A 14430-nucleotide genomic window follows, 5' to 3' on the forward strand; every position below is an offset into this window, starting at 1 on the left:
TGACTATTTTGTCTTAATCGTAGTTTTTTAAGGATTATTAATTATTTACAACTATTTTAATGCTACAAATTCAGAAATTTACTTATCTGAAATTTTTTTACTTAGTCGCCATATTTGGTTGTTTGTAAGGTGGAAGTAGACATAAATTTACAAAAACATAATTGGGTGTTTATCTCAATGTAAACTAATGAAAGTAAATGTGCAATCAAATATGAATTTTTAAAAGTTAATTGTTTTCTAGGAAAGAAAACTTTTAATTTTAATGTGTAAGCATCCTTTATATGCCAAAGAAAAAAAATCCTGATGATTATTAGTATCAGCCTGTGATCGACGGATGTTGATTTTTGTTATTATGCATTATAGGGTATGCCCATAGATGCAACAAGTTAATCATATTTATACTGAAAAATAGCTTTTTACTTTGCTCAATATGTTTTGTGAAAATAAAAAAGACGAATTGTAATTCAAAAACAGACAAAGATTGCTACAGCAAAACACTAATATGCATGACATGTGGCATCAAAGAAACTCAAAAATGAGTTGAAAGTACTTTGTTTTCAACAAGTAGTAAACAAATAAAAACAATTTTGAACAAAATGTTTAAAAAAAAAGAAAACCCTTAAATTGTGAGAGATTTTTTAAAAAAATCCAAGATTTTAAAAAAATATACAAGTGGAAAGTTTCAGTTCTTACGCATTGGCTACTTTAACAATTTTGATTATTTTGAAAATATTGTTACATAAACTTAATTGTGAATGAAGCCAGTGTCCTGGAATTTTCTAAAAAATAACCTGGAAAACCCTGAAAAGTCAGGAATTTTTTTTTAACCACAAGTGTATGAACCCTGAAGGTAAGAACTGTCCTGGCAAAAATATTCTTGCTGATATTTACCTAAGTGGCAAAAATACATGTGCTTTGTTTATAAGATGTAGATAGTTTAATGATGCAATAATTTTAACTGTATTCTAATAATTTTGTTTGTTAAAACTTAAAATATTCAAATACATCAGTAAAACAGTGATCTACATTTTAAGTTTGTACTTCCGTAAACTGGGGCTACTTGGACCTGAAATTTCATATTTTTTGCATGTTTTACACTGATTTTTTTGGTTAAACTCACAATGTGCACTGATAACCTTGTTTTTACCACTTTTCAGACGTTCTGCTACCACCTTAAGCCTTTTTCAAACAACAATTTTAACTCTTTATATATATTTTCTTTTTTTTAATATTTGGGTTCAAGTACCCCGTGCTGGGCCTACAGGGTCCCACTAGCAAATCCATTAGAAAAAGTTGTAAAATAGGTATTGGTATCAAGAAGGACCAATGATTTTGAAAGAAAACTCAAAACATACATTCTAGTGAGCAAACTATTTATATAAATTGCAAATTATTTATATAAATTAATATGAAATGAACGTACATTCATAAAAACATATTTTTAGGCAAACATGAGTTCTCAAATAGAAATGTAATCTAACTACAGCTAAAACCAATTGAAATGCTAATTATTTAAACATTAGTACGAATGAAAACTCCTCTTTTTAATGGCTTGTGTTGATTTATTTTCTCTGATGCCCAGGCTTGTTTTGTTAACCATCTTTTAATTTCCTTTTTTGAATTAATATACTTAAGTCAAAATCTCTAAGATATTTCTCCGGAATTACTTGAATCTGGACACAGTTCTAGTTTTTCCTCTTATTTATCCTCATATTTCCTACTTTAGACGGTTCTCTTTTACTTTCGGACTTGATATCCTGTTTTGATTTAAGTTTTAGATTATGTGAAAAATTGTATCTTTTGTACATTTTATAACCGTCAATTTAGTTTTTTGTTAATTTTGCCTGGTTTTCTCCAATTTTTGCCAGTAAATACAACATTCATTTTTAGCTAGAAAGCAAATAAAACCAAAATTTTATCAAAGAATTTTATCGAAGCATGTTTAAGATTTTTTTACTAATTTGCCAAAGAAAAATTGCAAAAAAAAAAAAAAAAAACGTACATAAGTTGAAAACACAATTTTATTTTTGCCACTTTGGCAAAAAACTTATTTTTGCCAGAAGGAAAAAAACCGTGGTTTTTTCCATGGTTATTCCACCCGTGGCAAAAACCTGCCAACCCTGCAATTTATAGATTATTTAAAGGAAAATGAACCAGTTTAAGAACAGTAGCATGAGCGAATGTAAAAGATGACGCATTTATTAAATTCAGGAAAACAATCTGATTGGTATACTACATTCAGCCTAATAAAAATTCAATTATTTTTTCTTAAAAGGAATAGACACGTGTACTCATGCATGTGCATTTGAATATACACACTTCTTAAATTAATATTTTTTGACACCTTTAAAGTATGTTATATAAGAGTTTGGATACTTTCAAATTCAGTGAATTTGGATGTTTTTGTCAGCGTTATGTATTTAAAATCCTAAGGAAAACACCATTTTTTTTGAGAAATGATGTTCGTAATGACAACTGTATAGGAATATAATAAATACTGCCAACATAGCACTGAGGTTGTTTAAATAATTCTTCAGCAATAACAATTTCATTTTAAGCAAAAAAAAAAGGTGAAATGAAAATCTAATTTTGGAATAGTATTGAAAAGTTCTGGATGGGGTTTGAACCCTAAAAATTCACCCCTTAAATAGGGCCCTGGTTGAGGTGCAATTTTCAAATCTGTGGGCAGAGTTGAGATCAAAATTATTCAGTCGGATCACATAGATCGAAGCAAATGCATAGAAAGGAAATTGAATTCATTATTGCTATCTTAATACCAAATATATTTGATTTTGCTGTATTAGCACCAAAAATTAGACCTTTTTGAAATATATCTTGAGTTTAAATTTGTTTTGCTGCTTCCATCATGCATATTTTACCTCCATATATGTAACAGGTTTAAGCATTTTTATTTATGTGCATTCTAAAAACAGGCATGCTGTACATTGAATAAACTTGCATTGAACTTGGGTGTTCTAGTTCTGGAGTACTCAACCTTTTACTTAAAGTACTCTTTGAACTTTCCATTTTCTAGACAGAACCTCTTGATCAAAGAACAGAAAAAATAAGATATCAAAGCTTTATCATACTCATAGTTACAAAATTATTATTATGTATATCTTTATTTTGTCGCAATAGAAACATTTCAATAAGAAAATGCATGTTAAGGAAGAGAGAGCTAATGGGATTTTTTTGAAAGGGGGTTCCAAAATATATTCTGTGACTAATAAAGAAAAGCAATAACTTTTATCAGTGCATCCTAACCCTAATTTTAAGGTTTAAAAGTTCAGATTAAGGTTCCCTTTCTTCCCTTTTTGTTAGAGTTTGTCCCATTTGTCCCTAGGGAGAAAAAAAAAAAGGATTTTCAAGTTAGTTTTGTCTTTATACTCTGCATATCTATTTAATTATTGTTACCCTACATATCTCATGCTCAAAATCTTTTTTTGCCCCAATGATTGCATATAGGTTTCATTTAAAAGCTTAGAACTTAAAAGCATACTACTGTTTTTAATCAATATATTGTAGAATAGAGCAGTGTTATTTTAGCAGCGCAGAATATAGAGATTCTGAATGACTCATATAGGCTAAAAATAGGGTCAATTAATCACAAATTTATATTTAGCTCAGTTTTTCAATTGTAGTTCCTGAAATGTGTAGAAGAATCCTCAAAAGTTTGCTTTTTTACCAGGTGAGCTTCTACTCAAAATGAAGAATCAAAGATGGCAGGCCAAACATTTTTGCCATAGCCATTGTTGATATTTTCCCTTATATCTTAGCCAATCAATGTTATTTTTTGGTTCTGAAAAATGCTCTGTACCTGTATAATTTCCTATTGTTGTTTTATTTACATTTCCCCCTCAAAAGTGACATATTATGATCTTGCAAGTTGATTTTTGCTTGAAATGCAAAGTTTTCCTTTTGAAAATTTAGTGATGATCTGTTTAGCTCCTTAAAACTATAAATCAGTTTCTTAAATAGTGTTCTACGGAACCCCAGGTTTCCAAGGAGTTCCTTCAAGGGTTCCACAAAGCTTACATTCCTTCATTTTTTCGAAAGATTCAAATTAGTCACTTAAAACATAATAAGTAAAGTATTTTCCGAATGAACAAGGAATAAAAAAACCATTACAGATTAAAAATCCATTTATTATCAATGTCCTTCAATTGTGTCAGCTCTATAATACGAGTCTTTTATTAAAACGACACTTCATCCTTGATTGCACCAGAAATTTAAATTGATACCATCTAGTGAAATTCTTGTGCAGTTTAAAAGATGAATGTTCCTAATTGTGGCGAAATTCCTTGTTGGGACTTTTACATTTGCAACTCTAAATGTGTGTTCTCATATATGTCGACAAAAATCATGAATCAAACCAGAAGACGTAGTGATAAACCTGATCTGAGAATGCAATTTTATCCATAAAACCTGATATTAAGTTTGGATATGCCAGAAGAAAACTTCGTACCACTCACATATCATCAAAATTAAAATTTGAAAATATTGTTGGAAACATGTTGATGAAAGTCATGAGAGAACTCAGTTCTCTCACGACTTTTGGTTATGTTGTTGAGCTTTTTGCACTGAAGAGGCTCCATTGTAGCCTTGAAATAGCTATATGCTGTGTTTCCTTCACAACGTGTGCTTTATTTACATTAGTTTTTCACTTTAACCCATAACAGGGGAGGTGAAAAAGTAGGACAAAACAGGGGACGTAAGGTCTCAGTGACTGCTCTATTTACACATTTTTTAAGTGTAATTAAGATACATTCCTGTAATTTCCCGTAGATGTTTTTCTAACTTTTATTAGCATGGGGAAAAAAGATTTTTGAGTTTTGAATCAAAATGTACATTATCCGAGGAAATTTTGCTAGAGTCTTTAAGATTTTCCGAAAAAATCATATGCTGCAGTAAATAACTATCTACTCATAACAAAAATGAATCTATTAATTATTAATGATTTCATTTTAGTTCTTTAATAAACACAGAACATTTTAAGTGCCAGAAAATTCATTATATCACGTTACGGGAGCATTTTGACAGCTCTTTAACTATTAGTATTTCGCATCGCATTTCAAAGAACAGCCTTCATTCTCCCTAGAATGTCATTGCGTTACATTTGTGAACAATGAACCTATATCCGCAATTCTAGCGTTTAAGAGTCATGTCTACTACAGCCAAAAATAGTAATATTGAAGGGGAGGTGCGGTCTCACAGACCGCTTTTAAGAATGCAATGAAATTTAAACCAGATGCATTTGCCTAAAGATACTGATAAATAAGGGGGGTGTTCAAGGTCACAAAACAAAAAGCTATTGGGAAAAACCATTCAATCGAACTGAAAATGAAATAAGGGTGATCGGATGAACTTTTGAGTGGTCTGTGAGACCGCACCTTCCCTGTTAAGGGTTAATCAAATATCGTGTTAATTTAAAAATTTATTTTTCACGTCATAATTTTAAAAAAAAGTTAAGTTTATGGAGAACTTTGTTTTTTAGATTGGCTCATTATCAGGGTTCATTTTTTTGATTTTTAAAGAAAAATCAAAAAAATCGAAATTTTTTTCTTTAAATCGGATTTTTAAAATTTAAATTGGATTTTGTAATATATTTTTTTAAATGTTGAAAAATTTGTAGGTATTAATTACTTATACATTTATAAACACAATATATTTCATGCAATAGATGAATCCATTCAGCTTTCTTTTAAAATTAAAATACATTCTCTTACTATTCAATTAATTTTTAATATTTATAAATACATTATAATGCTTAAATAAGATTTTATTTTATTTTATGCTTTGCTTAAAGATAAGGTTTTCATCATTGTGAATGTTTTTGGTGCAAAATAATATGTTTAACAATTACTTTCCTAAAATTCTATATTAGTCATGGTGTATAAGAAAAACTGCAAATAATTTATTTTATTCTAAACTGTAATTTTTGAGTAGAAGCAATATTTTAAGAGTGAAAATCTGTTACACACACAAAAAAGGGATCTATGTACAGGGGTCGAAGTGGTCCTATATATCCTATATTTCCTATATTTTCAAAAAAAGTATGAAAATTGTCCTATATTTCCTATATTTTTGGAAAATGTCCTATATTTCCTATATTCCTGTTTTTTTATCCAATTTATTTCTTTAAAACAACAGAAAATAAACTGCGTGACTTCGGATTTTTCGTCGAAAATACGTGTGCAAACGAATTTCAAATTAAAAAATGCAACTCACTAAATCCTGCAACAGGCATCTTCTCTCATTAGCTACAGTAATATGACGTCACTAGTGGGTGGAGTTTCGAGAACGAATTCTAAAGTTGGTTTTAGAATTTTGCGTTTGGCAACAGCAGTTTGTTTTGTTTTCCAGCGTGTTTTTTTTCCGGTTTTTGTTTTCGGGGGTATATTTTTGTGTTCAGTGCATTTTCTGATCGGAATGTTCTAATAGTCTTTTTGCAATCTTGTCTTTTTGGGGAATTTTATCGAACAAAATATCTATATATTTCGGCTACAAAGCATTGGTTATTTCCTATTAGTTCTCAACACAAATTTTATTTATTTATATAAGCTATGTTTGTGACACTTCTATCCCTGCAAAAATTGTGAGTTGCTGTTTTAATTATCAATAAATTTAACTTTTTTTTTTGTCCACAAAGTAAACTTTTTTTCAAAAATTATTCTTTCAACTATAGGAAAGTCATTTCAGGTGTAAGTTATAATAAATAATATGTATGTATTATTTGTTTTTTCATAACGAAACTATAAATATAATGTGTCCTATATTTGTCCTATATTTTTTGTGGAAAATGTCCTATATGTGACAAGTCGATCACTTCTACCCCTGTATGTAGTTTTGCCTGTTGAAATTAAGATAGTATAAAGCAGTGTAACTAAATTGAGAGCAATACATTCTAAAAAATGCAAAATTAATTAATCAAAATAAAATCTACTGATTTTAATTAATGATTTTGTTAAAATAATCACTTGATTCAAGTGAATTGATTTAAATCAATGATTTTTTTTTTTTTTTGAAAAATCATTTGATTTAAATCGTGATTTTAATTGTGATTTAAATCAAGTTGATTTAAATCAACGAACCCTTTATAGATCCACTTTCTGCTGTATTGCACTAATACTGTCTGTTACTGGTATAGATGTCGTATGTATAATATCTCTCTCTCTTTCAGGTGGACCATATGATTTCATTTTTAGTGAAATATATAAAGAATGACCAAGTTGGTATTTTAGCTAATGCGCACTTAGCTCATGCTGATAATTTGGGCATTCATGCATCTATTCCTTTGGCAATTGCAAAAAAATTTTCGGTTGCTGTTGATTTTGCAAAAAATGGTAGAAGTGAAAATTTAGACCGCTCTGAACGACCTACAACGTATCCAGATTTCATGGAAAAGAATCACAGGGAAGTTTATAAATCTGAAAAGGCCCTGGGGAAAATGTATCGAGTATGTATTGATTTTGAGTCAGAAAATCAAAGTGCTAGTACATCTTACAAAGATATTCAGGTATTTGTATAATGTTTTTATTCCTGGTTTTATTTTATCTGCTTTAGTGTATAATTTTAGTTTCATAATTGATTTCTTGCTATCTTCTTATTGAAAAATATGAGCATTCTTCCGACTTCGCTTCAGAAATACAGTCGACTCTCGATATCTCATAGTACTAGGAACCAAGAAATTTTTTTGACATGACTAAAGTTCATGGTACTGAAAAATAAAAATCATTTCTTTTTTATGACACTTGCAGGTTTTCACCGCCAATTAAAAAAGCGACTATTGCTATTATTTTGAAGCAAAGGCAACTATGGTTAATATTTCATCCAAAATATGGCCAAAACTGATTTTTTTGCAATGAGTTGTAAAAAATGGCAACTCTTTTAGCGAAAAAGCGATTAAAATACATAAAGCTTTCTTTTATTTCTGCTCAACGCAAAAAAATTGTAAAAAAATTTGAAAACATGCTTATAAGTTTTCCTCCTGCTTTAAAAAAAAAAAAAAAAAAATCAGGAACATTTTACTGATTTTTTTTTTTGAAATTGAGCATTTTAAAAAGTAAGGAAAATGAAATGTATTAAGGTATTCACAATCGGGAAATGTGTGATATATGAAATCATTTTTTTTTTTTTTGCGATCACAATTTTTGGAAAAAGTTATGTTTCTGCTACTACTAGTTTTATTAACTGTTGTTTACATTCTGAATGTATGACAGTGAAATTTTGCTTTTAATTTCTTGCAGCCTTATTACATGCATTTTTTTTGAAAACCAGCACTATTTTTACACAGTCAGTCTTGTTCTGTTGTTTTTAATTTACAATGAGACAATGAGATGCAGTGCATTCTCTCTATCTGAACACTCCCTAATGTGAACTCCTCGATATTCTGAATACATTTTGATAGTCCGGCGAAACCCTATAGACTTAACATAGGCTGACCTATACTCTGAACATCCCAGTATATTCACGCTATTTTTCACACCGTTTAATTATTACCTCTATATACACTACCTTGCCATTCTTCACCGGACACCTCATACAAGTCACGTGAAGCGGGTTCACACAACATCAAATAGCGTGTAGGGCCACCATTTGCTGCAACTCTTTGAGAAAGACTTCCACCAAGTGATGATATGTTGCAACAAAAATCAGGCCCCATTCCTCCTTCAAAATGGCTTAGAGCTCAGTCTTGTTTCGAAGCCAGGTTGGCCTGGCTCTCAGCCACTGCTCCAACACATCCCAAAGATGCTCGATGGGGTTAAGGCCAATCAAGTTTTTCCACATCCATGACTTTGAACCAGGTAGTAATAACACGTGCAGTACAGCATGGTGCATTGTCCTGTTGAAAGAGAAAAGGGCCATTTCCGAAGTATTGCCACAAGGTAAGTAACGCGTGGTTGTCCAAAACTGCTTGATACTGCTCGGCATTCATGATTACATCCACTGCAACAAGTGGACCAAGCCCATACCACGAAAAACACGACCACACTACTCACTTTTCGAGGGGTGTCCGGTGACGAATGGCCAGGTATTGTATACTGAACATGTGCACAACCGGAACTCTGGATTTCCTGTTACTCAATTTGGAAAGCCTGCGATACATTCAATTTTATGATTGGACTAACAGGAAGATAAGGACAAATTATTTTCCTAGATATTGCTGCATCACTTGAAACCATTCAGTTGAGCAATATGAGCATCAAACTTCTGCCACTGAACTTTTTACTGGGTTGGCCAGGTTTTGGGCACTACGGTAAAAAACCACGGTAAAAGCCCTGGTTTTTATTCCCCTGTCCAAAAATATATATTTTTAGAGAAATTGTATTTTGTGAGAAAACATCAAAAACAGCATAAAATATATCAAAGTAATGTTTTATATTGAACATTTATTCAATGTGATCATTCAACTTATTTATGCAGCTGATTTTAATCTAGTTACATAGCAGTTGAAGTCTTGATTAAAATTTCAGTTTGTATGCATGAGTTTAAAAATCATTATTATTATTATTATTATTATTACTTGATAATAGTAAAGCGTCAAATCTGAAAACAAATTCTTTAAAACTTATTTGTACACCAGATAACTTAATAAATAATCAGCTTTAAAATCTTCAATCTGTTTTTTAGCATTTATTGTGGTGAAAATCAATAAGTTTTTTTTTTAGCATTTGGAACACCAAATTCTATCCTTTTAGGACTTGGGAACTAAACACTGGGGGTTCCACGTTCGTCTCACCACCTAAATAGAACATCTGCTTTTGCACCCCAGTACACTACTCTTAAGTTATAAAAACCAGTTGTTTTTTTTATATCAAATGCAAGGAACTGGGTTTCATTCTAATAATTCAGTTGTGTTTGCTGATGAAATCAGAGTAGTTTACTATGTTTGAACTCTTTGAGGGAATTTTAAGTACAGTCGAATTTTTATAACTCGAAGCTCAAGTATTGCTCAAGTATTCCTTTATCTCGAAGTTTTCATCGTGTCCCAAACTCATGAGACTGTTGTGGAAACTTCCCATAACTACCAATAGCTCGGTGGGAGGAAGTTATCGAGAGTTGACTGTATGTGTGTACTACTATCTTTTGTTCCATTTAAAAAGCTATTATTCGGTATTAAACTATTTTTTTTATGATGTCTTCTTTGATTTCAGGCTGAAATAAAAGTTTTTTGAATCAGAAAGCTGGTTTTGCTTTTTCTAGATTAAATATTCTGTATAAAAATTTTCTGTGTTTGAATCTGGAACTTCATCTGCATAATTTGAAATTTCCTCTCTCTATTACATGGAAAATACTTATCATCTGTAATACATGCACATTTAATGCATTTTATGCATGTGATGATCTTCTGTCTAATTGCAAGTTTAAATACTTCTTGTAGTTCTGATTTTTTTATTTTATCCTTTCATTTTATATAGGTGGACCCAGACTTGATATATCCTGGATGGCAGAGGTATGAAGAAAATGCCGTAATGAGTAGGAATAAGTATAATAGCTTATTGAGAACTGTATTGAGAAACTATGGTATTTTACATGAGGCAGAGGTATTTTCTGGAGCTTTTACAAATCTCCATTGTCGTTTCCAGGAAAGAAAGGATCGTGCTGAGATTGAAAAAGTTATCATTAAATGTATGAAAAAGTTATCAAAATGCATGCATGAAGAATTTTTGGAAGAGTTTGAGAACTCTGCTAATACTGCAAAAACCCATGAGTTGATGTTTCAGAAAGCTTCTGCATGGTATATAGTGACATACTCTGATAAAGATGCCAAAGTTTTTAAGTTTTCCATGGATTTTGTCAAAATATTTAGCAAATATCAAAATTGCAAAAACTCTGGGAAATGTCCCAGCATTTGCCCCTGCCGTTTTAAACATGGATGAACAAATCAATTTGTGTGAAGCAGAAAATAAATTGCCTGTCCTCCAAACGGCAGTGGCATGGAATGCCTATGCTTTTTACTGCGACCAAAACTTAGTGACGAAGGCATTGCAGGTATTGATCATATGGGCACAAGATCAGGAAATTATTTCAAAACCTGGGTATGGGATTCCTGGTACTCTGTATTATGATGTGTTTGTAAAACTTTTCTTGTTTGTTGCTGAGAAAGCTGGATATATTAGTAAGAGTATACTAACTACTGAAACTCCAAAGAGATTATGTTACTCAGCAGCTTCACTTTGTCTGGAATTTTTAAGATTTTGTATGACCCTGAGATTTTATAATAAGAATGAAATAGGTGAAGTAATTCCCTTTCCTGTCTACAAATACAGTCAATTGGCTAAGAAGGCCGTAGTTTCCTACCATATGTTTGCACTTTCAGGTAAATTTATGAATTTGTATTTTGAAAAGATATCTGAAAAAGAGATTACTGATATGAAACCAATTAATATAGACAGTAAAATATTTCCTCGCATACCAATCGACAATGTTTCCCTCCAAAATGCAGAGAGAGCACTGATAAAATATTCAAGAGTGGAGGATGTAACATTACGAGAAATAACACAGACTAAGAAAGTCTGTGTTAAAGCATGGGGCTCTGAACAATCTTTGAAGGCTTTAAAAAGCATTCTAAGGAAGAAACATGCAGTTTTGAGGGCACTTTTTACTACTGGAGTAATGCCAGAATATTGAGTTTTTATACATTGAAATTTTAAATCTCATTGATTTTTAAAATATATATTTCGCTGATCTTTTATACTGAATTTTTATACTGATGTTAACAAAGAATGTTTTGTTAATATGTATTTGTTATTCATTCATAAGCAATAAATTGTTTTCTTTTCCATGTTAAGTGACATTTCTCAAGTTTTTAAACACTATTTTATTTAGTAATTTACCGCCCTAAAGCCAGGGCTAAATTAGAAATACATGTAATACACTGCCAGCTCAGTGGGGGAGGGGGATCAAAACTACACCACTAACTACTTTTTCTCCAAAACACAAGTAAAATATTTTGAAACTATATTTCATGCATGCACACACAAAGCATATTTGAATAAAATCACTTAACTTCTCTACAAGACAAGTGTTTCTCAAGTTTTTTTGACCATCTGACCAACAAAATCTTTCGAAGATTTTTTTTTTTTTTGGAAAAAAGAAAATATGGTTTTTACTCCCTTGCTGTTAAAATTGTTTCGAAAAAAAATCGGACCTATAAGATTTTTTGTTTTTATAAAGAAAAACTTCAGCTCGTACGCTATTAAAAAACTTGTGAACCTCGTACCTAGCGACCTTCTTTTTTTTTTACAAAAATGAATGAATAAATAAAACTTTAAATGGTGTTAAAGAACGGGGGGGGGGGGTCACAAAAAAAAACCAAGTGTTAAGATAAGTAATTTTTTTAACGGTTATATATGTACAAGTAAATTGATATTTGCGAAAAATCATAAATTTTTTTAAAAAAATAATCACAAAATCCACCCAAAAAAATGTCTTGCAGGATATTATTAATGTGACTGTTAGGAATTTTTTTTTTTATGTATGGAAGCAAAAATCTCTGAATACTGGTGCCGGACCACCGGTTGTGAATCATTGCTATAGGAGTAATATTGTAGTTGGTGGTCAGGGTGGAAAAAACACATAAAACTCTAGAGTCTTGAATTCAAGGGCACTTGATATCACAACTAGTTCTGTGGTAATGCATATTTTGTTAATAACCTCTTGTTTTAATCACTACGGACAATTGGCAGTGATGGTAACTGGTAGCGAGTGGATCTAATTGGTTGTAAGAAATAAAAAAATAAAAGTAAAAATATTCTTTGTTCATTTGTGTGTTAATTAACAGTATGAATTCTAGAATACCCGTTCAGTACCAGAGGCGTGAAAGTATATGTTGTACGTCAGGCACATTTTCGATCTTATACGGAAGATATTGGTAAAGTTTGGTTCACAGAAAAGATCATTTTTACTCTAGTTCAGAACTAAACGAAATGAAATTACACAGATTGCTGTTCACATATTGTAATGGAAAGATTAATTTCCACAGCTCAATTGACCAAACATGTTTTGGTTTTTAACAAACAATAGGATTTTGTATGGCATGTTACTACAGTAATGCTGTGTGTGAGGGGGAGGGCATGGGCATAGTGGGATGAGGTTGCCCCTCCCTGCCCTCCTCTGCCTTTTATCTCCAGGAAGAGAGCCTTTTTTCTCCACGCTTGGGGGGGGGGGGGAGAGGAGCCGCAAAATTCTAATTTCCCATGCATTTGTCCAGAAAAAACTTCTGCCACTTCCGGGTCCAGACACTGGAGCAGAAGGGAGCATTAAAAACTACTTTATTGCACATCCTCTCCCTAATGGGAATCATGGCTACGCGAATTGGGGCGATTCCAAAAGTGCGATTAAATGTTGAAGGCTGAAACCCACATCATTTATCGCAACTAGCAACCTTCTTTTGCCAAACAAGAGATGCCAGTAGCAAAAAGTGGGTTGCGCAGAAACCGAATTTCGACCGCTTACATTTTATTTGCTATCGACCCACTGAGGCATGCTTCACTCTTGGCAGAGTGAATGGTCCTCTGTGAGCAGCTCTTGGCAATAATTCGAGCTGTGTAGTGTTAGCTCAGGTACATAGAACGTTTTTTACACATTGATATATTTTGATATTTCTTTTCTCCTCGCAAATTTTAATGAACAGGGTTCGTACGCTCCTTCAAAACTCCTCCAATACTCCTTCACTTATGAAATTTTTTTGGAGGGCCCTTCAAACTCCTTCATTTTGGTTTTAACTCCTTCAAAACTGCTTCTTTTAAAGTTCAAGACTACATAATCTTCCTCTATGACAGTAACTTAAAATACTTTGATCGATCACTAACGTTCGTCACAAGGGCGATTTTAATGTGCTTTCGTGCATTTTTTTTTTTTTATAAAGATGTGATTTACAAATTGACTGTTATAGTTAAGTCGTAAAAGTTGAAGGTTAAAAGACTAAAACATTTCATAAGTGAAGTAAAACTTGCTGATGATTGGCTATTTTTTTCAAGTTTTATCATTATTGTTTTTCCCACCTCCACATTCTCAGCAGCAAAAGTCAGGTTGTGTAATTATTATTTAAATATTTAAAAATACTTACATAGGTGTACTGTGTTAAGTGATTGTGTTAAGAAAAAACAATTGTTTAGTTAATCGTAGTTATGATATAGAAAAAAGGGTCCTCCACTAGCGATGTCATGCCCTGAGGGGAAGACAGGTTCATGAAATTGTGACAAGGGGAAGAGAGAGGGTGACAAACAGTGACATCACAAAACAATATGTTTATTAAAGATATTAAATGTGACAAGAGGAGGAATAAGGTGAAGTATGATACTTTGTGACAAAGGGGGAAGGGGGTCAAATATGTTGGAAAAAAGTGTGACATCGTTTAAAGACAGCCCGTTGGTACTCCTCCAAAATCTCATTTTACTCCTTCGAAACTCCTTCATTTTATTTCTG

At 31.8% G+C, this 14430-nt stretch overlaps 1 protein-coding gene across 1 annotated transcript in view; it reads left to right on the forward strand.

Annotated features, from left to right (window-relative positions):
- Nucleotides 1–11785, forward strand: part of LOC129226264 (uncharacterized) — a 49690-nt gene extending 37905 nt beyond the window's left edge. Inside the window, 3 exon segments of the mRNA XM_054860868.1 lie at nt 7181–7516; nt 10419–10775; nt 10777–11785. Of these exon segments, the coding sequence (XP_054716843.1) occupies nt 7181–7516; nt 10419–10775; nt 10777–11631 (1548 nt within the window). The 3' untranslated portion in view covers nt 11632–11785.
- The last annotated feature ends 2645 nt before the right edge of the window (nt 11786–14430 follow it).

The sequence above is a fragment of the Uloborus diversus genome, chromosome 1 (genome assembly GCF_026930045.1).
Source record: "Uloborus diversus isolate 005 chromosome 1, Udiv.v.3.1, whole genome shotgun sequence".
Taxonomy (NCBI): domain Eukaryota; kingdom Metazoa; phylum Arthropoda; class Arachnida; order Araneae; family Uloboridae; genus Uloborus; species Uloborus diversus.